Source organism: Oreochromis aureus, linkage group 17, assembly GCF_013358895.1.
Source record: "Oreochromis aureus strain Israel breed Guangdong linkage group 17, ZZ_aureus, whole genome shotgun sequence".
In the NCBI taxonomy this organism is placed as follows: domain Eukaryota; kingdom Metazoa; phylum Chordata; class Actinopteri; order Cichliformes; family Cichlidae; genus Oreochromis; species Oreochromis aureus.
The window spans coordinates 17,393,794-17,418,073 of NC_052958.1; the positions used below are offsets into that span (position 1 = coordinate 17,393,794).

Below are 24,280 nucleotides of genomic sequence, written 5' to 3' on the forward strand. Positions count from 1 at the left end.
TTGAAGTAATTGTTTTCTGTATGTATTAGTCTCTCACATTGTTATGGGGGGAGTTTTGGTCCACAGTTCTTTACAGTTTTTTGCATTCATGGGCTCATTGCAACACTTCAATTCTTTCATTTTTCAGCCTTTCTGTTGCATATTGGCTGCTGTGTTTGGCATCATTGTCCTGTTGCATGACCCACTTTCAGCCAAGCTTTAGCTGTCTCTAAACATCTTACTCTAGCCCGAATCATCACCCCTCTACCACCGTGCTACACTCTTTGTATGTTGGGTTTCTGCTGAAATGGAGATATACATTATGGCCAAATGTCTGTTCATCTGTTCAAAGTCTTTTGATTTGTTCAGATGTATTTTTGCAAACATAACCCATGCTACCATGTTTTTTTCCTTGAAACCTTTCCAAACAAGCCATACTACATCAGTCTATTTCTAATTGTACTGTCATGAATTTGAACATTTAACATGCTGAGGCCTGTAAAGTCTGAAATGTAGCTCTTGGGTATATTGCAGTTTCTCTGACCATTGCAATGTTTGACCTTCAAGTGGATTTGTGGGTCAGACCATGAAACTGTGCACTTGTTGGCTAAAGACTTGTGATTGACAACTCCTTAGCCAGTGAGCGTGTTTCCTACCAGAATTTTAGATTTCCAAAGATTTAAAATCAAATGACTGAGCTCATAAACTCTTCAAGAAAGTGTTTACAGAGGCCAAATCATAACATTGTTTTCCCACAGAAGTGTAAAGGACCAAAAGTCTATTTGCAACCACAGCTATTGCCATCTGGTGGCCTTGGCTAGAATGCAAGTTTTTAGGTTTTTTTGTTTGTTTGTTTGTTTTTTAGGTTTTCTTACTATTTGTGGTTTAACTTTTATTTCTGACAGTGAGGTCATTTTATTGCCAGACGACTGTACGGGGATGAAATAATGACACAAACGCGACCCATTTTATAATCCTGCACTGCTAAAGTTGCGATGTTATAAATTTCCTGTTTGTTAAAGTCTCAGCTGTTCTGTTTTTTGCTATATGCACACGCAAACTCACCGCTCAGCCTGAAATTTCATGAGGCTAAAGCTTCCTTCTCATAGTCAAAAGCTTATTAGAGGTCTACACAGGTTATATCTTTAACCAACGTTGTCCTTTTTTTGGAGCTCAGAGTTTCAGACACAGGGTGAAAGGACATCCTGCAGCAAAGTACAGTATAAATATCTGTGTGTTTTAAGGCAGAGTTATTCAAACAGAACCCCCAAAAACAAAATGATGGATCTGTAAAGGGGCATCAATCAGATGCCTCCTAAATCTTCCCTTTAAACTTTGTAAACGCTGTTGTACAGCTGTTTATTTTCACCCTATGGACCACAGCTCACTGTGTTTTATCATGTAGGATTTATGCATCATCTGTCTGGTAATACTCACAAATCCCCAGTAAATGCAATGGTTTCTCTCAGATAATGCAGCACATATCCCGAAATTTCATCTCATGAGTAGCTGATGATGATGTACACTTTATTGATCCCCGTGGGGAAATTTTTCTGAAGCAGTGGACAGCCACCAGTGCAGCGCCCGGGGAGCAGTGTGTGGGGGATGGTACCTTGCTCAGGGATACCTCAGGGTAGCCGTTCAGGGGATTCGAACCCCTGACCTTCCGATCATGGGGCAACCGCTTTAACCTACTGAGCTATCCCTGTCCCATTTTTTTTTTTTTTTTTTTTTTTTTAATGATGCTTAAGCATTGCATAATATAGCAGAACCAAGAAAAGCAGGAGGATACGACCAGCCTGGCTCTGTCCAAAATTTTAAAAAAGGACCCGTGAAGGTCAAAAACAAATGTCTAAGAGTCAGAATAGCTTTACAGCTCTCAGTGTAGGGAACAGAAGAGGCATCAAGACAATACCGACAGTAGCAACTCGTACTGCATATTTATTGTTATATTTATACGTGAAATGGTGCAAAATGTGAAGATGTTGGAATAAGTTATGAAATAAATAAGAGATAGATACCTGGTTACTATATACACAGTAAGTACATGAAAACTTGACAGTATATGTAGTGTATAGACAAGTACAATGTTTCTATAGCGATGTACAACAAAAACAAAACAGTGTATACGGCACAAAAAGCTAAATAAATAAAATACAGCTAAACTATGGAATCTTGTTTCCATTTTTTCTGGGTAGAACTAATCAAACTTTCAAGTTATTGTTTCAGACGTTTGAGTTAGCAGAACTTTTGAGAACTTGGAACTTGAAATTTTGACTCATGGATGGCAAAAAGGTGTTTTTTAGTGACAGAAACAAACTTCCTTTTCTTGATGTAGCACTGTGGGGTTTATGTTAAGAAATAGCTCCCATATGAAATCTCGAACAAAATAACTGTTTTTCAGATTTCAGTGATTTCAATGATTTCTATCAATCTTCTGACCTAAAAATGTTAATAAAACCATTTCCACACTGTCATAATATTAATTTAAACAACAGTTTAACAGTTTTCATATTTCTCTGGGAATTGACTTGTTAGTTTACAAAATGTCCGAAAAAAGTGACACCTTCAAATTACACAAAATAAAAAAATAATTGAGAAAATGAGTAGAAACAGGATTTTTTCATAAATGTTCTGGTATTATCAAAACTATTCTCACTTCATGTTTAAGTCTAAATTTGTAAATTAACGGCATTGTGGCCTTTAGAAAATTTTTCTTTTTTTTTATTAGAATTTTCCAGAGAAGGAACAATAAATATGTTATAAATATGTTAATTTATTGTTAGAATTATCCTTACATTAGGTTAAAAATACCAGGATATAAAGTCTGGAAAATGGAAAAGCCAGACAGCTTTGCAGACAAACAAGCAGATCTGACAGCTGAACCCACATGACCTCATCTTTTTGTCCTCAGAAACACATCATGCCTTCCTTTTAATTTATTTATAGTGCGTTCATTTGGAGCCTGAGTGAGTACACGGCCGACTGCGGAGAGGATGTACAGGCACGGTGGAGGACTGCTGGCAATTTCAGCTCTCTCCTCAGTTTTCCTGGAGCTACTCTCACATCAGAAATCACTTAGATGTCATGCTAATTGCAGCGTGGTCCCTCCTGGCCATGTCTGTGCTACAGATTGCATTTCGGATAAGTGTTGAGATGAGCTTCGTTCTGTCTTTAAGGAGAAGATAATTGATATTGTGATAAGAGTGTTTTCAGGCCCCTGCAGATGTGGAATCACAGGCTGCAAATGGATAACTTGCTCATTAAACTCTAATATTGTTTTATAGAGTTTTTGTTTTTTTGATTTTATCTTTTATAATGTTCAAATGCATGCTTGTAATGGACTCTTTTCAGCTGCCAAAGAGGCTCTGGAACAATGAGCCTAGAAGCTCAGTGAAGCGCAGCGAGGCTTTGACCTGAATGCTAATGTCAGCATGTTCACAATGACAAAGTTAATATGTTAATGTTTGCTGTGTTCATCATCCTAGATTACAGGACAAATACGCCACATCACCTCCTTGGTGATGTGGAGGGAAAAAATCATGCTCTTGAGTTAATATTTAATCTATATGATGAAGACAGCATTTATGAGGAACTCAGGATCTGGCTTTTTATGAGTAGATGAATTACTGTGGCCAAAGTGGGCACATGAATGTGAAAAACAGCTCACACGGTGACGGACCCCAATTTTGCCATTTTTGTTACAAAAAGAAAACAGTAACGTTTCGAGTGGGTCATCTAATAATCAGAAGGTTGGTGGTTCGAACCATCAATCCCCTATCTTTGGTGTGCAGAGTGTGCGTGAATGTTAGGCCAAGTGTTACGCAGAGAAACAAGCATCTGTGTGAATGATCCGAAACAGAAACCCAGTTAAATCTACACGCGTACGGAAGAGCTTGTCACTGCTATAGTTTCAAAGGAACCATAGCTGATGGTGGATTAAAAATATTGAACTATTTCAACGTGACATTAGTGTTTACATCACTATCAGAGAAATATACACTTCTCTTTGTTATATTTGTTACTGCTTCTATGAAGAAGTCGTCTTTGATCTGACTATTAAACTTGAGTTCCTCTATGACCGCTCTCTTCAATTTTTGGGGGGACAATGTTGACCACCTGGCAACCTCTAGTTGCTAGGGAAAAATCTGAATTTCCTGAATATTAAGTGAGTGGTTGCTGGCTGGCTGATACACGGTGCTGCACTGGAAACCACCTTGTGATTACTTTGGTCACTAAAAGATCATCTGTCGTTTGCATGGGAGACGGCTGCGTTTCTGGTTTGCATCAAACCTTTTCAGGCTTTACTACCTCGTGGTGGCTACTAGTTAGCAAGTGTTTGCATGCACGTCTTCACGTCTTCCATGCAGACTACAGGGAACTTTTTAGGAACCAAAGCAATCACAAGGAGGTTTTTGGTGCAGCACACTCTTTGTGACCAATTTCACCCAGCAATAACCAGCAACCACTCACCGATTGGTTAGAGAAAACTATTTCATTATTATATCGTTTTTTATACTTTTCCTTAGCAATTGGAAGTTGTTGTGAAGTTGCCAACCAGTCTCTGAGCCTGTGTGGCTGAGGCCTAAGCAGCAGTCGTGCAGGGTATATGATAAGGACAGGAAGAAGACCTTTTTATACATAATGAATAATATATTTAGTCCACTTTTGTAAATTTTAGTTATTCTAAATTTAAGAAAGGAGAATTATTCAGGATCTGGTGGATAATGTGCCATTTCATTGTCACATCTGCCCCTCATTACCACATCTGGAAAAAAAAAATGCTCGAGGCTTTAAAATGGGACCTTATAGACCACCACAGTATCTACAAACAGAGGTGATGATGCACACAGATTGGTCATCTTAGATCATACTATTAGTCACGTGGTCCTGACACATTAATAAAATAAGTTGGAAACATGTCCAGCTGTCTTTAAGAGAGTTTTAGACCATCTGGGTGATTATATTTTGTAAAACTTAAAATATCCTGGATGGCTTTTTCCACTTTTGAAGCCAACAAGACTCTGTCTGTATGTGTGCAGCACGATCTACAAACAGAGTGGAGCAGGCAGCAGCCAGTGTAACAAAGAGCAATGTTTAGCCAAAATATGAGCACCGTTTATGCAAATTAACTCAAACTTATATGCACTTACTCAGGTCCTCAGCTAAATATCCGCAAGGTTTGAAGCGAATCAGATCAACAGTTTTTGAGCTAGCTGAAGAAAAGCTAAATGTTAGTAATCTGTCAGTAAATAAATAAAATCACAGCATGCGTCCTTCCAGTATTTGTTATTGTAGTTCATTGAAATGATGTGTATTTCTCAGACACTGGGTGAAGAAAGAAAGAAGGCGAGTGGAAACACATCTACATCATTGGATTGCAGTGAAGCAGCACAGTGGAGACAGAGGAGAAGGGGGGAGGAATGTTTTTCTAGCAGCAAATGTTGGTATTAAAATCTGGCAGACGTAAATGCATCGCAGCGTGATATCCGCAGATCACAGAGCGCTGCCAGAGCTGCTTTCCTGTGCCAGCGTGACTGTGCTCAGGTTCTCAGAGAGCTCTGGGGAATCTGCGAAGCTGCCGCCATCAAAACAGAACTGTGTCAGAGGAGAGCTTGAGTAATAAATTGCTGAGATTATTACAGGGAGTTCCTCCAGAGTGTACATAACAACTTCGGTTTAGTGAGGTTTCTGGGGGAAGAGGAAGTGAGCAGGTCAGACTTGCCCCACTTTACTTGCAGGGCTGTCTTTCATCCTGTATGTCAACCCTTAAAGTGTGTGTCTGTTTCCAAGTGTGCGCTGACTTCAGTCTCTATTTGAGAGGCCTGCTCAGTGAACTGTAAACTCCTTTGACAAGACGTTCGCCCCTCTGTATGCAGAGTGCACGACTGTGAATGTTTTATGAATCTTTATTTTAGAGGTTACACTTAATGGCCATGCAGTAACCAGAGGATTTGCAGCTTTTCTCCATTTTATATTGTTATAAAGTGGTTTTGGACAGCTGGTCTGATATTATTAAAAAAGGATGTAATTTTGGACTCAGGGATGGAAATTTAACTTTTTTCACAGTTAATCCAAATAATTAATCAACAGTGGAGAGAATAATGGCTGTCAAAGTGGCAGTGAAGTGATTAGCTCCATTGGGTCTTAAGAAACACTGCTGCATATGCTAAAAATGTTAAATACAGGCTTCAGCGTTTGCAGAGCGAGCAAAACGTGACCAAGGTGGCATACAAAGCCTGTAAATAAAAGATGGACATTGCGACCATGCCAAGACCGACTGGCCATGGGCTCCAAATTGCAAAGCCTCAGTGAAGTATTGTTTTGAGTATTGTGTTTCACAGCCAGAAGATACCATATTTGGAAAAGAGTGTGGAGTGCTAGCATGGGTGCAGTCGTCAGAATACTAAAAAACTCAAGCCCAAGTTTCTTAGACAGGTTATACCTCACTGCAAGCTATAATATTATTTAGATAATTCAATTAGGGATCTGCCAGAAAGCGCAAACATGTGCATGTTTGATTCAGGATGACTGGATGAATCCATCCTGTATCTGCAATGGTAAATTATATCTGATGTTTTCTGGCTGTTACTTTTTTGTCATTTAATTCTGATAATTTTGTGTCCAGTTACAGTGCAGTTAAGGTGGTGCCTAAAAGTTAAAGCAGCAAAATTGTCTTTGTTTTTTCCAGTAACCCCTGTCACTGTCATTTCATTTGGCTGTGAAATCACTGCGGTCAGAGAGCCATACACAGGGTTACTTTATGCCTCACTGTCTTACATGGTGAGTGTAGCTGTACGTTCTACTTGACAGCAAACTCAACATCCATCCATCCATCATTTTTCATTGTGAGGCAGGAGGCTAAGCAGCCACACTTCCCACTTCCTCCTGGGAGATCCTGAGGTGTTCCCAGGACAGACGAGACATATAATCTCTCCGGCGCATTCTGATTCTACCCTGGGGTTTTCCTCCCAGTTGTGCATTCCCAGAAAACCTCCAAAGGGAGGAATCCCTCCTCTAACCAGATGCATCAACCACCTCAACTGGCTCCTTAACATAAAGGAGCAGGGGCCTTATTCCGAGTTCCTCACCGTGCCCCTAAGGCTAAACGGAGCTGGGGTAGTTTAAGCCAATTTTTTGCTTACTGTACAATTTTTTTGTGCAAAGCAAGGAATAACCTGGCAACCTTCAAACGATTTCTTTATTTGACCGCTCTATCTACAACCTCCTCAATCATCCACCGACTCTTTCAGCTCTTGGGTGTCTCAGCACACCCTTCTACACCATATAGTGTTGTTGGTGCAGCAATCATAGGGCTGTAGGTTTATTTCCAGCCAATCGAATGCCATCAAAATACACAACAATCATTGGCCATAATCGACAAGGGAAGCTGTATTCAAGTCGAACAAAGAACACAAACAACATAATCACATCACATCACAAAATCCCAACCCAAACTGTTGCAGCTGGGTCAAAGTGTGGGTTAGGTGAGCAGCAGGTTTTGGCAAATTAACCTGCTCACTGCAGACCTTTGCCAGCTGCCAAGCACCTGCATGCACATCACCGCCTCTCCAATTGAGTTCAGACACTCATGCAGCTCACTCACCAAGTCTTTAGACGTGCCCAGTCTCTTCAGACCATCCAGGGGCAGGAGGTCAGCAGAGTCCTTGTGTGTGAACTGGGTGGCCTGCTTCAGACGCCTCTGCTGGTGCAGGATGGCTTTATCCCGGATTGCTATCTCTCCTTTTTTCGCCTCACTCATTGTCTCAGGCTTTTAAAATCAGTCCTTTCTGATGCTGTGCAAGGGAGCACGGAGACTGTAACCTCACAGCGGCAGCAGAAGAGGAGAAACCCCTCCAAAGAACGTAAAGCTCTTGTCCTCTTTAAGGTCCTCAGCAGCAGAATAAACCTCTAAACGTTGCCTCTGTTGCTCTCTCTGAAATGCTGCTGTATAGTCCTCAGCATGTATTTCTCCCAGGAGCTATTGTCCTGCTCCTTTCATGTGCATCTTTCCTCACAACGTCAAGATCTGCTGAGTCTCTCACAGAGGCTGCGAGGCTGTGTGGAAGGTGTGACAGAGTCTGTGTAAGTGTTTCCTCCCCTCCCCTCAGAGCCGTCTGTCCTTGTATCGCTCTCTCTCTCTCTCTCTCTCACATATACATCTCTGCCTTCAGTAGTGTTTCTCTCTCTCTCCTCTCAGCCTTCCTCTTCCCCTCACCCCCAAAACACTGAGCATATTTTCCCAGCTGACTCTTTGTACATCAGACCTCACCGCTCCCCTGCTAATCTGTAACCACATTCTTAACCATCACAGCAAGCATTTTCTGCCTCGTCTAGTCTTTTAAACTGGCACAGCCACCCACACGCACAGTCTGTCACTCCTGTGTGTTGCTTCTGAGCCCAACACAGTTTGCAGCATCAGTCCCCCCGAGCTCAACAGCGGTAGCCCCCCGCTGTGTAGGTGCGAGAGCTCACTGTGGTCCGACCCCAAACGGGATCAATCTGCACCACCGATGGCAACAATTGATTTCCCTCCCGCCTGAATTAAAGAATCCATTTTCTTCTTTCCATCCATCCACACCACCAAAAGCTATAAATATCCCATCCATCATGACCTCTACGCGATGACACATTTTTATACAGCAGTGGTGATTTGGCCTAGAGGTGTGGAGGGTTTCCTTGAAGTGTAGTAAGCGCTGCTCATTTATCTGTCACAGTGTTTAATGAGTGTATCCTTGCAGAGGGTGCGTGCTAATATATATATAAAAAAGACATGACTGCTTTTTTAAAGTATATAATTTTCATCTGGCAGAGGGAGTCCTTGTGAAGGTGAAGTGGAAAATACTGCTGAGGGATTTGATGTTTATGTGCTGCCACCTGCTGGTTGAGTTTTTCCGCCTAACATGCATCTTTTCTATCAGTAAAGGAAGGTTTTGAAACCCCTAAATCAGGGGTGTCAAACTCCAGGCCTTGAGGGCCAGGGGTGTCAAACTCCAGGCCTTGCAGGTTTTAGATATCACCCTGGGTCAACACACCTGAATGAAATGATTAGTTAATTACCAGGCCTCTGGAGAACTGTAAGACATGTTGAGGAGGTCATTTAGCCTTCAGCTGTGCTGGATCAAGGACACCGGGCCTTGAGGCCTGGAGTTCGACACCTGTGCCCTAAATCATAAAACACCTATGCCCTTCCACATTATCTCTGGGTCAATTACAATGGCAATGCAAGACAAGCGCTGAGGCACAACCAGCCATTATTGAAAAGAATCTGGTTTTTTTTATCTGTTTTTATTTCCTTTGTACTGTATATGTCCTGTGTTACAGTTGGACAACTTAGCAAAGAACCAGTTTTAATTTGTATCTTTAGGCACAGCAGATGAACAGTAACTGAAAGTCATGTCTTTAAGCAAAATAAAAAAAATCGAGCAAAGACCTGACAATGAAATTAGAGTTGCATCTGACCCTTCAGGTGATTATCTACTGTTCACTGAAGCATCATCAGAAATGGTCTCAGTGGAAGGGTGGCTGCCGGGAGACATGTCTGAGGTATAATTGGTTCAAATCATCAGTATGTACAGATGAGGTTAGGAGAGAGGTAACAATGAGTTTCTAGAGCCATCTGTAAAACATGGAGGCTCTGTCATGGTTGGGGCTGCATTTCAGCCGGCGGTGTTGGGGATCTTTTCAAAATTGATGGAATTATTAACACAGAAAAGTACCAACAGTGTTTGCACCACCAAGTAAAACCAACTGGAAAAGTTTTGATTGGCGCTGGCTTCATTTTTCAGCACGATAATGATCTAAAGCACGCTGCCAATACAGTTAAAGCATACCTGGAAAGAGAAACACACATTAGAACACTGTCAGTCTTAGACTGGCCTCCCCAGAGCGCGGACCTCAACGTTATAAAGCAGTGTGGGATTATCTAAAGGCAGCCGACAGAGGAAGAGTTTTGAATGTCCTTCAAGGAGCCGGGAGATTTATACTGAAAGGCTATTGAAATAATTTAAAAGTTGCCAAGAACATTCGGGGTGTGTTGAAGAATAAAGGTGATCATACCAAATATTGACTTTCTAGTGTGTTAGAATTGTAGAAACACTGTTGAATTAATTGAAAAAGCCAAAATAGGTGACTTGTGATGGTAGACATACCAGTAAAGGTGAGCTAAAATTTATCTTTCTGTTTATCTGAGGTTTAATATTTCACAAATATTGTCCTCAAATCAACAAATTAATACAAGATGGATATAATATCACAGAAAACCTTAATTCATGGACCATGAATGAAGCCTCAAATCAGGAGCAAATGCACTTGCAGGCTGGGCCATTTGTGCCAACTTTTCCTGGGAAGGAATGGAGCAGGGTGACCCTCAGAGGCAGGACTTTCTCCAGGGTCATGTTCCCGGAAAGTGGAAAAGATATTTTGGTAGGATGTCACATCATAGATTATCAGAGTTAAAAACAGTCAGTCCTTTCTGTTGGTTGAAAATAAGCTACTTTTGGCTGTTCCCTAGTCACAATGGGTCACCACAGCGGGTAGCTCAGCATGTCTGTCTGAATTTTATAGCCAGATGGGGGATTTGTGTCCTGGCTGAAATGGAACCAGTGAATGTGTAAACCACACTCTTAGTTGGTTGTATATATATGACCCCCCAAAAAAAACTGATTATGGAGCGATAGCACGATAGCATTTAGCAAAGAGAAGACACTGGGACAGACCCCTGAACTTCACCTTTATTGGTCATGACCTAAATGTCCAAACTGTCAAACAACCACTGCAGCAGTTTCAGACTCACTTCTCAAACCTGCACCCGTCCCTCCATTCAACGCAGAAATGAAAACAAAACTTGCTTCAGCAAAAATCAGAAAGTAAACACAGCAATTTTGGTCGGTTGCTGGAAATGTAACAGAGTCCTGCATCTTGTGCTTTTTTTCTTTTTTATCCTATTTACTGAGGTTGCAAAAGGCACGTGTGCATCATTCAGTTCATGGAATTGCGCTTTAAGCCTTTCTTAGTGTCTCTCTGAAGAGTAAGACTGTGCAAGTGTTCATACAACACATGAAGCTCCCTCTGAAAGAACTTCTGATCCTCCTACGACTGGCAGTGTAAAACCAAAGCCACGTTATGATTACCTGCCATGTGCAGAGCATTAATGCATGTTGCTTCTGAGATTTTTTTTTAAGGTTTGTAGTGTGTTGTGCTGTGTTATGTTAAAGTTTGATGCCAATGGAGTGTAAACATCAGGAATAACGTGGCCGTTAGTTTTGAAAGCACGCTGTTATGCAGCCCTCATCAGTGCCTCTCATGTTTTGTATGGTCATGGATGTAAAAGTGGACACGTGCATGTGATTTTAGCGTTTTAAGTCTGCTTAAGACAAAACAGTGGCAGCAGGCAAGAGATCTGCACAGAGCCTAACTCGGAGTGTCATGTCTCATTTCTAACACGGACGTTTTTTTAAATCGTCTGAAAACTCTGGGTGCTGAAATATTTTAGTTAAATTAAATTAAATAAACTAGACAGAAAGAAAATAAATACAACTTTTTTTGAATTTACAAAATCAACCAAAAGAAAATAAAAATATAAAGAAACTGTCAGTAGTTTTAGTGTTTGAGGTCTGTGCTTACTAAGTCATCTTGTTGCAAAAAAATGTTTTTACTATAATGATTATTCTGAATTTTGTTAAGCCTGGGACCTGCTAAATATCCTCCATGTAGTAATATATTAAAAAAAGAAACTAAAACTTTGAACTAAAGAAAAGAATTAAAACTAATTAGTAATGTTTATTATTATTTTAATTTCTAATTCAGCTGTATTTAATATTTTCTTTTAGTTTATTTTTTGTGTTTTTGTTAAATAATTTTAACGACTGATGGAAAAAGTGTGGACAGAAATGTCACGCTGTAAAGGTTAGAGTGACACAGCATGTGAAAAATATACAGGATCCAGGCTGTGCGCAAAACTAGACGAACAATAAAACGGTGTTAATTTCCAGTTTTTCAAAAAATTCATTTTAACTTCACGGTCTGCAAATATATCTCTCAAAGCTGTGTCTGAAAACTGTCACTTGTCAAACAGTCTCTGATGCATTAACTGCAAATAAACAGCACACCATTTTGTCCCAAATGCTCATCCAGCGAACCTCTCGCCTACGGGAGGGAAAACTCATCCCCACAGTGATGCTGCAGACTTTTCAGTCTTTAGAAATTCATAGAAAATAAACAAAAACGAATATTTTGCATGTTAAACTAGAAGTTTTGAAAGTTGGACTTCAGCTTGGTTTTCACATGCTGGGTCACACAAAGAGGTTATGTTGTTAAAGGTCTGTACGTGATATAATTTACACTGTTTGTATTGAAAAATTTTTCTCATCTGAAATATATTTATAAAATGTTGGAAATAAACTAATAATAATAATATTAATATTATTAATGATAGATCAGTTTCTCGATGGTCTCAATACAACAGACTGGCGTGATTTTACACGAAGAGCCTGACATGTGTGGTAGAAGTGCAAGCATTGCTCCAGCGGGCCTGACCGGTGTATTCTGGGGTTTACAGTCACCATCCGATTGTTGTTGTTTTTTTTAAAGACATAAATGTCTCAAAGACGAACCAACTACCGCCATCAGAATGAAATACTAGGTGTGATCATAAAGTTTGTGACTTTGGCTGAACTTCCTGTGATTTTTTGGAGATTGTTGCTTTGCAGTCTCAGTCTGACCACTGGTACTCGACATCCCTTCAAAATAAAGTTACTCTTGGGAAAAGGGATGAAGTTGTAGTGTTTCTCCAATGATATTTAATGATAGTGTTTCTCAAATGATATTTGAGAAACACTCAAACATTATTTCCAGGACCCTAAAAGACTATTTTAACCATATGAATGCTGTTCCTCCACCTTTCAAATCTGCAATCCAACCAACATGTGCTCATCCAGATGGTCAGAAGAGACTTTTTGAGGGTTGTGGAAATGCCTTCAAATGGCAGCACCAGCTGGTTCTGTGTTTTCTAAACTTCACCTGGTGATTATTTGATGGTGACTGCTGACTTTAACACATGAGAGGCACAAACTGGTGCTACCTCTGATGATGCTTTGGGCCACACTTGTGATTATAGCTTTTCCATTTGCATCCACAGCAGTATCTTTAGCGTAGTGCACGTTTTTTCAAGTTTTTTAATCCGAGGCACGGCGGTCACGAGGCATTCAAACTGCCAACCACACCCTGACGCCACAGATCCCCAATGAGTGCAAGAATAATCGGTCTGTTAACGGTGTTCGAGCTTTCCCACCGCTCTGCCGGTCACAGCACGTTAGGAAGGTAAAGTGAGCAGAGCAGCATGTTCTGTCCCAGAGCCGGGAAGCGCCTGAAGGCCTCCCAAGCATCGGAGAAAATGTTGTATTTGAGAAAAACGCGGTGCTCCAGGCTGGTGGGCAGGCTGACGTCCCGGCTCATGATGTAGATGCCGTCGTTGTGCAGCGTGCACGTCAGGTTCAGTCCCGACTTGGACGTGTTCTCCTTCAGCTGGAGCCACTCCCCCGTGGTGACGTTGTACGACTGCACCGTCAGCACGTCCTCTGTTTGGCTGGGACGTCGCCGCCGCAGCCCCGTGTCCAGCTCGTGGGTGTAGCCACCCACCAGGTAGATGGTGTCCTCCACGGAGAGCATCTGCTGCTTCCGGATGTGAGCCGGGCAGGATCGGAACGTCGTCCAGGTGTCAGAGATGGGGCAGTATCGGAGGATGTTTGTGTTCCTCTCTGTCCAGTGTAATGAATGGGAAGAAGAAGAAGAAGAAAAAAAACTTTACAAGAGTAATTGTTACATATTTAATATTAGAAAGCCCAAAATACAAAACGCAGTGACTGAATAATTAACAAAGAGAAACGTAAGAAGGTGCTCCAACATAAACAAACCGATAATAAAATAAAGAATAGTTTTTAAATTTTATAAAATCTCCTACAACCTGGGAGATGCATTCAAGTTGCTCATCTTATTTAAACAAAAACCCAAATATGGAAGCAATAACCGCTTTAATATCCTGTTCACCCAGCAGCGCTAAATCCCTTATAATTAAGGATATATAAGAGATAATCCGGGACAAGGTGTCCTGATTATAAACGATATGTTGCTGACTGGTAAAGGGATAAATACACATTAAAATGAAGAGTTTATAGGATTATAAGAAGCAGGAACAGCTCAGTAGACCCAAATATGAAGGATCCAAATAAATAAATTACTCATTATAGAAATAATGAGTAATTCAGAGATCAGTCTGGATGTGTAGTCACTACCTTACGGTGCATGAGCAGTCCATGCTTTAACTTTAAAAGTTTAATAACTTTTTGTGTTATTTCTCATTTCAATTATATTTTTGTCTTTTTGCTTATAGGATTTATTATTTTTTACTTTACTTAAAATTCACGTTGGGCACTAAAATGTGACATGGACATAATGATTCTAATGAATGTCTTTAGAGTAGTTTTTTTAAAAAGGGTCAAAAAGTGATCTAATTTTGTTTAAGAAAAGTAAACTGCAGCTCAAGAAGAACTGAATCTGAGAATATAAACAGCTGTAGGTAAGAAAGATCCAAAAACTTCTGGTGGGTGCAGCAAAGCCTGCGTCTCTAGCAGCCAGCAGGGGGCAGATTGTTAAATTGTACAGAAGTGCATGAGAAAAGGTCCTCGGCTCCCTCTTAGTATGAACTCAGTAAACACTTTGCTGATGAGTTTATGGCTGCAAAGCACATTATGTTTGTTTTGTAAACTGTGGTCCCATTAGAGTCAAAAAGGAGGGTGAAGCTGGATGTTTCAGACTTTGTTATGAACAAATCACCATAAGAAGCTGCAGTGTGGAAACGCGATCAGATTTGGATAATCCCAAATCTTTTATAGTGAGGAACGGAAAACAAAGAAAGGGATGGATACACTTCTGTTTGTGCTGTTGTCTTGTACAGCACTGTGACAGTGTTACAATAAAGCATTAACGGTATGTAAAACATCTACTTCAAACTGTCAACAGCGACAAAACAACACAAGGACAACGTGACAAACACCACAGCCAACTGAGAGGAGGTGCAACAATACAACAAAAGTAAATCTGAATTCACACAAAGTCATTTTCGGTTTAACTCACTTTTTACTTAGTCACCTCACAGTATAAGGAAAAGACACTATCCTGGGTATCTGTGTTCTGTTTGTTCCTCTTCTCTCGCTTCCCTTATTTTAAGCCTACTTTTTTCCCCTTGTGACGATTAAACTTAACAAAACAGACATCTTGATGTTTTCAGTAAAACGTGCCTGCCTTGATATAAGCGTTCCAGTTACCTGACACTAAAAGTAAAAAACAGATGATCCCTTATGAGCAGCACATGGCGACAGCAGGGAGGAAGAACTCCCTTTACCAGGAAGTCTTCTCCAACAGAATCACTGTGAGGTGCAGCCATCTGTTGAGACTAACCGCAGGCTAAAGATACCATACCGCCATCAGGGAAGTTTTTACTCTGTGGAATTAAGTTATGTTTTTTCCCTTCATTTCTCAGAGGCTTTTTGGAGGAGTTATAACTACAGTGCCATGAAAAAGTAGTAGTCAGGACTGGGTGTGGCTAAGTGAAACTGAACTCAGTTTTCTAAAAAATGCGGTTAATCACAATTAATCTATGATTTAACATAGATAACATAGTTAACATATTTACTTTTTCACACAGGGCAGGTAGATTTGGATAACTTTTTTCTCTTAATAAATGAAATTATCTTTTAAAGACTGCATTTTGTATTTACTCAGGTTATCTTTGTCTATCATGTCTATTAAAACTTATTTGATGATCTAAAACATGACAGATATGTAAAAATCTATGTATTTTAAATACCACAGTTGAAGTGTATAAATCATCCTTGTGTAGGACTCACACTGTGGTTTCTGCTGTGAAATGATTCATGTCACCTTTAACCTCCAAATGTGGGCCTTTTTTGCTCCTTAAAAAATAAAAAGTAAACTATTCATCTGGTGTGCATGGACACAAGTCAGTGCAGGTCAAAGTTCATGTCAAGGAGAAAGAATCACTAGATGAAAATTCACAGTTACTCTCCAAACTGTTGTCGGACTGTGTTGGCGTGTTAGTGTATATGTTACTGTAGCTCCTGTACACACACCTCTCGCAGTGTATCCACCCATGACGTAGATCATACCCTGGCACTCACAGGCAGAGAACTCAGCCAGCGGGTCGGGCATCGAGGAGACGCAGGTCCACCAGTCCTGCTCAGGGCTGTAACACTCCACTGTGCCCAGACACTGGCCTCCCACAGCGTACAGCTTTCCCTGTACGGCCAGCAGCTTGAAGTTGGACCTGCACGAGAAGAATCAGTGATTGAAACGCGATGGCAAACAACCAATAAGGACCAAGAGGGGACTTGTGTTACCTCTTCTGGTTGAGCGGCGCCACCTGGTTCCACTCATTCCTGCAGGGGTTGTAGCAGTGCACAGCGGAGATCTCCTGACTCGTCATCCTGTACCCGCCGACTATGAACAAGTAGTTATCGAGGATGGCCGACCCATACCCCCTGACGTTGATCATATCTGGAGGGAGGTTATTGGCGAGGGGCTTCCAGCGCTGATCCACCTCTCCATACCTCAGCATGGACCAGGGCTCATCCTGATCCGGCACATCCAGGGACAGGCTGGTGAAGTCTCCGATGGCCACCAGGGTGGCAGTGCCATTCATGCGCATCTCCTTGACTTGGTCCCTGACAGCAGAGGCCAGGCTGCTGAACTCAGGCCGCCTCAGCATGGGGTGGTAGTAGCAGGTCATGTATTTGAGGCAGGCGGTACGCAGGTCGTGAGTCCCATACACCTCGGAGAGGCTATACAGCTCCACGCAGTTCTCCAGCCGGATCTCCGAAGTGAGGAGCTTAAGGATGGAGGTGACCTGGAGGAAGGAGGCGGTCTCGATCAGGTCCTCCAGAGTCTCGTTGACTACCTGGACTTTGGAGGTGTTGATGAACTCCAGGACCAGCTCCAATCCAAGGACGCTGAGCCCCTGCAGCTGCACCGAGTCCTCCGTGGACTCCCTCATACCCGAGCTGTACAGAGCTCGGAAGTAGTCACTCTTCTCGATCAGCTTCTTTTTATTCACTTCGTAGGTTTTGTCATCCATGATGATGGCGATGATCTGCTCGGATGACATGGTGAAGATGGTGGTTTTGGTCTCTCAGGCTGAGTTTTGTCTTTGCTTTCCCTTTCTCAGTCTCCCGAGCCCGTGGCCGTTTACATTTCACCGGCCAGGGAGCTCCGTGCCCGGTCTATATATGGTAATGTTCAGCCCGTAGATCGCCATGGAGCTGGGAAGCTAATCAGCTAGCTGCAGAGGCGCTGCAACCGCTCCCGGATAAACCGGCCAAAAGAAGCTTTTCCCCGCGATGGCATTCCTCCACAACTAGGCCCCACTTTCTGAGAATGTTGGTTGAATATCGCGGTTTGTTTCTCAGCCTGCCAGGAAGGTTTTCATAACATTTTACGAGCCTTGTGAGGGACAATGTCGAGCTGTCAAATTTAACTGTTTTGATTCTGCACCCCACATCATATGCGTCTTCTTCTTCCATTGGAATTATCGGCAGATTAGGCGTATCAAAGACACCTTACTGCCCCCAGCAGGTCATTAGTAGAATTACATAACATGGTTTAAATTAATGATAAGTTGAATGTTTGATCAACTTTTTGATTAGGCTATTGATTGTTGTTATTGTTTATTCATTTATTTCTAATTACTTGTTTTATTTACTTTGGCTAATTTTGATTAGTTAGTCGTTAATATTTATTTAGGTTTTTTTAATTAAATAAAATTTAATTTGGGGTTTTGTAAGAGATGCTATTGGCTATGGTCACCTCAGCTTGACCATAATTTCTTCATATTTTGGTTCCAAGGAGCCAGACTTTCTTGTCATTTTTAAAGTGGACTTGAGCAACAGTTCTCCAGGATTTCTGAATATCTTTTATCTAAGTTTTTCTTTGGACATTGGCTGATTTTTTAATCATTTTCAGTCCAGTTCTTGTACCTATTTACAGAAGAATGATTTCCACTTATTAGGTCATTTAACACTAACCCTTGAGTCCATGAAGCACTAAAAAAAAACAACAATGCTGTGTCTTGCAATAATACATATATGACAAACATAACATAACAAAACAAAATGTAAAATAAATATTATAAAGTATATAAACAAAGTAACGGTACCTTGGAGTTGTGTCACTGGCGTTGCTGATTAAGAAAAGCCTTTTATTTTGAAGGAAAACACCGCGGTGCCGACATCTAATGACTTCCTGTAACATGTTTCCTGCAGCTCTGCAAAAAAATTGGTCTAGTGAGTCCAGTATCTCTTTTCATTTTTCAGACCTTTTTTTTTATAGCATAATTTCATATGAAGCTTTTAGTTGAAGTTGTTAGGGAACTGAAAAAGAAAGAAGAAAGAAATTTTGTGAGAAAAACAAGACTGACAACATGTGGTTTGATGCCCTGTAGCTGCCATTTTAGAAAAAAAAATTAATAGAAGTTGTCACTGGTATCACCTTGATTATGAATCACAACAGACCTGTTACAACTAACTAACACCACTGTTAACCATTAACAGAAAAAAAAACTTAATCGAAAGCTCTTCATGAAGTTTTAAAATAATAATAATTACTATTAGTAGTAGTAGTAATATTATTAGTATTATTAATCCTGTGTTTGTGTGTCTAAACCCTGGGTGGTTTATTGTGTCACTGATGTTACTGTGCTTTGGGGTTTGGGGAATTTTTTTTCCATTGTCACAGCAAATGAACTCTGCCAAACTGTACAAGATCCATTGATTTCTGTTACACTTAAGGGTCAACATCAAAAGGATTGTGACACTACTCACTATAACAGTTGCATAGCAAATAAATGGCTTCACAAATGAACAAACACTGTGCAATCACACTTAACAAATGAAAATAAGAAAACATAATCCCCTGATTTGTTGCATTATGAGTATTCTTATGCAAGTCCGACTACATGTGCTGAAGAGACTGAGGAAATAATATTTATCAAAAGCCTTTTATATTGCAGAAGGAGTGAGGTAACACCATCCAGTCTGTAAGTTGATGTACAAAAAGAGATTAAAAATCATTAATCTGTCTTTTTTGTGAATATTAAAGTGAACATGTTATGTTATAACATGATCTATGTGTAAACATTAGAAAAATAAATCAATTTTAGGACATTTCACCATCGCCAATTCGGAGTTTATGTAGAATGACCCATAAATACAGACAGTTCAGTTTTAAAAATGTTGAATCCTTGTTACACGGTGCTTTATTTTTAGGTATAACTAGTTATTGTAATGCTGCAGAGAGAAAATTACAAACTAAATAAATGTTTAGAAAATATTTTTACATTTATTGTATTTTAAATTATAAACTTTTTTCCATCAGATGCAGATCTCATTATTCACATTAATGATTAACTCTCTTCACTAACTAATATTCAGAGACATTTATTTTAAGATCTTACACAGTTTTTACTGAGAAAAAGGACACCGGTGCACTGCATAGATTTTTAATTAAAAATAATAATAATAACCACACATTGTAAAACCCTGGAGAATAAACACAGGACAAAGGTGTTGTGATAAAAATTGAGGTTCATAGGACGTAACAAGACAGCTTTAATTTGAAAACCTGTACCGGAAACGATTTTTATTATCAGCCTGTTGACGCTGTTGTGGGTGGAGGAGGGGAGAATAGGTGAGACAAGCAGGCGGGAGCATCAATGATAGGGACTCTTCTCGTGCGGCCCGCTTCGTGTTTGCGGCTCCAGGCAGCGGACACCCGGCGCTCTGTGACCCGGACTGAGGATGAGGGAGCAAGCGTGGGCCTCCCGGTCCGCACGCTGCAGCTTTTTACTCAGCATCGCCACCACCACCACCACCATCATCATCATCATCATCGCCGCTCATACATCATCAGTTAAAGGCGCCGGAGACCTGCGGCCGTGTAATAAGGTAAGCGCCTGTGCTGTCATCGTTATTATAATTATAATATCTGCTGCTTTTTAAAAACACAGATCCCGCTCCGCTTTGCTTTTTCTTTATCCTAGAATAAATGATCAGGGCAACAAGTCAAAATGGCCATGCATGCAGGAGTAAATGTGCAGAATAGATTAAGATAAAATAAAATAAAATAAAATAAAGAAAAGAAAAGAAGGATTAAAAAAACAAAAATAAATAAAAACAATGTAAGGGCTCCAAGTCGTTTTGCTGCTTTACATTGGCTCGGCTCAGCTCGGGTCTGGATCTATGCGCGCCTCGTCCTTCACGTCGCTGATCGGCTTAAAATGCCGTTCATGTTGACTATAAACACCCAGCTGGAATCCTTCTCTCATCCCCTTCTGAGCAGCCTCATGCCGGCCAGCCCGACCGGGATTACTCGCTGAGGAGGACAGAGAAAGGCTGCTGGCACGGTTCGCTCTCTCAAGCCTGTAAGGATGACTTGAAGGAATAGAAAAAGAACCTTTTTGCCCTCTAGATCAGCGGTCCCCAACCTTTTTTGCGCCACGGACCGGTTTATGCCCGACAATATTTTCACGGACCGGCAATGAGGTGTCGCGGATGAATACAACAAAATAAAACTAGTGCCGGTACCGAAAAAAAGAAGATTTATTCATAACACACGTGAAAAGACCCAAGAAAACCGAGTTAACGATAAAAACGATAACAAAATAACGTTGAAAACCGATAAAAACCCTGAAAACCATACGTTTCACACCTGAGCCTCAACTCTCGCGGCCCGGTACCAAACGACTCACGGACCGGTACCGGTCCGAGGCCCGGGGGTTGGGGACCGCTGCTCTAGATGGTGAGATTTTCATGCGAGGACTGATACTCTGTAAATGAAAAAATAGCTTTATTCTTATGGTCACTAGGGGGCGACAGCTGTGGTTGAAAATCGAAGTCCGGTTATGAAGAAATGTGTGATCCGGCAAACACTTTTAGCGATTATTTATGGACTCATTTGCTAGTTTTTAGTAATACTGAACAGATCGAACACTAAAAGTGCTTTATATTGTGAGATAAGTATCCTGCCATATTAAAGAGAGAATGATGAGCCTGTGGGCAAGGACATGGTGAAAGAGGGGAGGAAGAACTTTCTTTTAGCAGGAACAGACCACAGCAAAATGTTAGCATTCAAAATATCTTAAAAATATGTCATACCAGGATAAATATGTATCCTTATCACTGAAGATTAGACTCTGTATAACATATATATGACAACAAAAATTTCATATGGGTTAACAAAAACAAGTTTATTTAGTTTGTTAAATCAAAGTGACTTATTTAATATCCTTCTCTGTGAATACACTCCTGCATTTTATGACGTCCTGCCTTCACCTGGTCCAGAGAAAAGCTGCTAGTTATGAACCACTTGAGTATTTAAAACAGAAAACAAAAATAAAAAAGTTAATAAAGTGCATGCAATCCTAGCTAACATTATCCTGTTAGATAGTTAACTAAGTTATCAGTTACTGCAAACACTGTGGCAGTCACAACTCCATATAATGTCAGACAATATAAATAAACTATAAATGTTCTGAAAGCTAAAAAAAGTACAATTAAAATAGGAAATAACAACTACTGATCATTAACCGGATCACTGTGCATGTAAATTGAAGCACAATTCAACTGTGCTATTACTTTTGAGGTCACAAATTAAGTTTAATGGCCACTTACTATCATTTCCTATTGAAATGCACAATACAAGAGGGTTAGTGAACCTTTCATCTAACTCTTGGCAAAAATAATAGAAGCAAATGTCTCTAAATGGTAAATAAAAATGTTCCACATCTTAATATAACTCAATAACTAAAAAACTCAGCATCATTTCTCGTCAGAGTTTGAATTCTGGGTAATAAAATAGGATCCAGCCTCTGTTAAATTACAGTTCACTGCCATCAGTCTGTAAAATCAATAAAACCTACCGCACCCTGCATCAAGGAGCCGCTAAGCCACTGGGAGCAGTTATCATTATTAGATTAGATGAGATTCAGCTTGATAGCTGTCACACAAAACATGGAAATACAGCATTTAAAGAGGTGTGAAATGTCTGAACAATGGTACAAAATGAATACGTGACGGAAAACATCAGCAAAGTCTCGATCATTCTCAGTCTCACTCATTTTCAGTCCAGTCCTTGTACCTGACCTTTTTTTTGTTTGTTGAACCTGTTAACACTGACCTATGAAACATTCAAGTACACAAAAGGCACCAAACTCAAGGGGTGAAGCAATGTTGTGTCTATACATAACAGACAACAAAGAACTAACTTTAAATGTCATCTTTAGGCACTTTGTTATCAACAGTCTGTCATATAAACATATTGGTTCCGATTTCTTTAGTTGAATGTATAAAAAATGTCAACGATGACATATTTTGATCCACCATCCAAAACCATCAGGAAATCATCTGATTGGCAACATTGGCTTACATTTTCGGCATGACAACAAATTCTAGGCACAATGTCATGGGTTGGCCTCCCCAGAGCCCGGATATAAACATTACTGAATAAGTGTGGGGTCATCTAAAGGAAGCCTACATCCAAAGAAGAGCTTTGAATGTCGTTCAAGAAGAAATTCAAGAAGGCTGGAAGTCTTTTACTATGGAATCTGGGACCTGCTGTGCATTGTGGGATTAGTAGTTCCTTTATTGATAAACATAATTACATGTATCCAGTATTGCACCGTTGCCCTTGTTAAAATCTTTTCTTTATCCTTTTGGTCCAAATCAAATTTTTTTAGTATCATGGGTCATCTTGTGGCTGGCTGGTTTGATTCAAGGCTTTAAACTCTTTATATAAGGATTTTCTGAACATGGAGAAAATGAATGGGGAATTTTACTTTAGGAGTGAGGGGCCTTAAAAAAGCGGGCACTGAAAAGTTGATTCCTTATTTTAGCTAACAATAGCAGAAATAAGGGATAAACTGTTGAAATGGTGACTAAACATCATGTTAGGCAGGGAAAAATTAAAATTACTGGTGGTTTAAACACTGAGTGTAGGTGTACATCAAAATAAAGCATGAGAAGTGGTGTTACTAAGGGGGGTCTTTACATCACCTGAATGGGCTTTCTGGGTATGTCAGATGAAAACGGTTGGAAACCTGACTGATAAAGCATAAACAGTTAGCAGTGATATAACAGCTGTGTGCTGTTTTCTAAAGATGACCTTAATACAGCTTCAGAAGTTTCCAGATGTTTTTTTTCTGCACTTAAAAGAATACATTGTTAGAGAGATTAGGGTCCTATCAAATCCTCAAACCTCTGCTGTAAAGAGGCACTGAATTTTATCCCGTCCCTGCTCGCTTCCTTCCATCAGTCTCTATGACAACCGGCGTGAGTCACCCAGGAGACCAGCGAAAGGCATTAGCCCGTGTCCTTTTCTTTTTTATCAGCGTCACCTTTCCCCCACTGTCAGCACATTAGCCCTCTTTGTGTGCAGAAACACAGAAAGGTGAATCTGAGCGCAGGTGATGCTGCTGCTCGCACGGCAAAGCCTCCGTTTGAATGTTTGCTGGCGTGTTTGTCGGAGGGGGTGCGGCATGAATGGCCATGTTTGTTGCTGCGGCGAGGTGATTAGTCATTTAAAAGAGCTCAGGCTTATCTGCACCACGCACACGCATCTGACATCTGAAAGCCATCGCTCTGGCACCGATTGACTCTGTCAGGTTTATCGCTGCGATTGTTTCAGTTTAATTAGCTGCTGCTCGGATGTCGGTCGGCGCTCCGCTGATTTGTTTGTCCAGTTGAACAGCAGGATCGGGGGAGGAGATGGAGATCTGCCAGAGCGAGGCTTTGGACTCAGAGGAAGTTGCTTTAAAAGTACAAAAAATGCTTTTCTTTAGGTTTTGTTGTGCTGCCGCCACTAATAATTATTTTCACACTGATTCATTTGTGGATTGGTCACCATAATGTGTGAAATTCAAAACTATAAGCTAGCATCACTCAACAAGTCCAATATCAGCTGATGCATGGACAGCTGGCTGGACTTGACTGGTTTCTAAAATGGAAAACAGGTGAAAACACGTGTTACTAATTACATTAATCAAGTGTAATTTCTGTGACTAGTGACACCCGAGTTTACCTTCTATTTCATATCAAAGTAGCTGCTGTGAAATACTAATAGGTGGTATAAAAGATACAAATGAGCATGCCAAAGATAAGCCTCATTATATATATTAAATGAACTTCATATTTTATTCAGCGCAGCTTGAAAAAACTAGTGACTGACACAAAGAAGTCAG

General features: G+C 40.6%; 3 protein-coding genes across 5 annotated transcripts in view; 1 reads left to right on the forward strand and 2 right to left on the reverse strand.

Moving 5' to 3' along the window:
• nrip2 (nuclear receptor interacting protein 2) overlaps nucleotides 1–8,185 on the reverse strand; it is a 41,340-nt gene extending 33,155 nt beyond the window's left edge. Inside the window, exon 1 of the mRNA XM_031746389.2 lies at nucleotides 7,586–8,185. Coding sequence (XP_031602249.1) covers nucleotides 7,586–7,741 — 156 coding nt within the window. The 5' untranslated portion in view covers nucleotides 7,742–8,185. The remainder of the gene's footprint in view (nucleotides 1–7,585) is intronic.
• LOC116325430 (endosome/lysosome-associated apoptosis and autophagy regulator family member 2-like) overlaps nucleotides 1–24,280 on the forward strand; it is a 79,405-nt gene that overhangs the window by 42,146 nt on the left and 12,979 nt on the right. The window contains exon 1 of one of the 3 annotated variants that reach the window (XM_031746311.2): nucleotides 19,610–19,991. The exons of 1 other annotated variant lie outside the window; for it this stretch is intronic. In XM_031746311.2, coding sequence (XP_031602171.1) covers nucleotides 19,845–19,991 — 147 coding nt within the window. In that variant the 5' untranslated portion in view covers nucleotides 19,610–19,844. Of the gene's footprint in view, nucleotides 1–19,609; nucleotides 19,992–24,280 lie in introns of those variants that run through there. One more of the 3 variants, XM_031746310.2, reaches the window with a different exon arrangement.
• klhl42 (kelch-like family, member 42) lies at nucleotides 10,695–17,559 on the reverse strand. The gene is made up of 3 exons (XM_031746307.2): nucleotides 16,395–17,559; nucleotides 16,128–16,321; nucleotides 10,695–13,736 (listed from the first exon to the last, which is right to left on the reverse strand). The coding sequence occupies exons 1-3, from the start codon at nucleotides 17,156–17,158 to the stop codon at nucleotides 13,282–13,284; spliced, it is 1,413 nt and encodes a 470-aa protein (XP_031602167.1). The 5' UTR covers nucleotides 17,159–17,559; the 3' UTR covers nucleotides 10,695–13,281.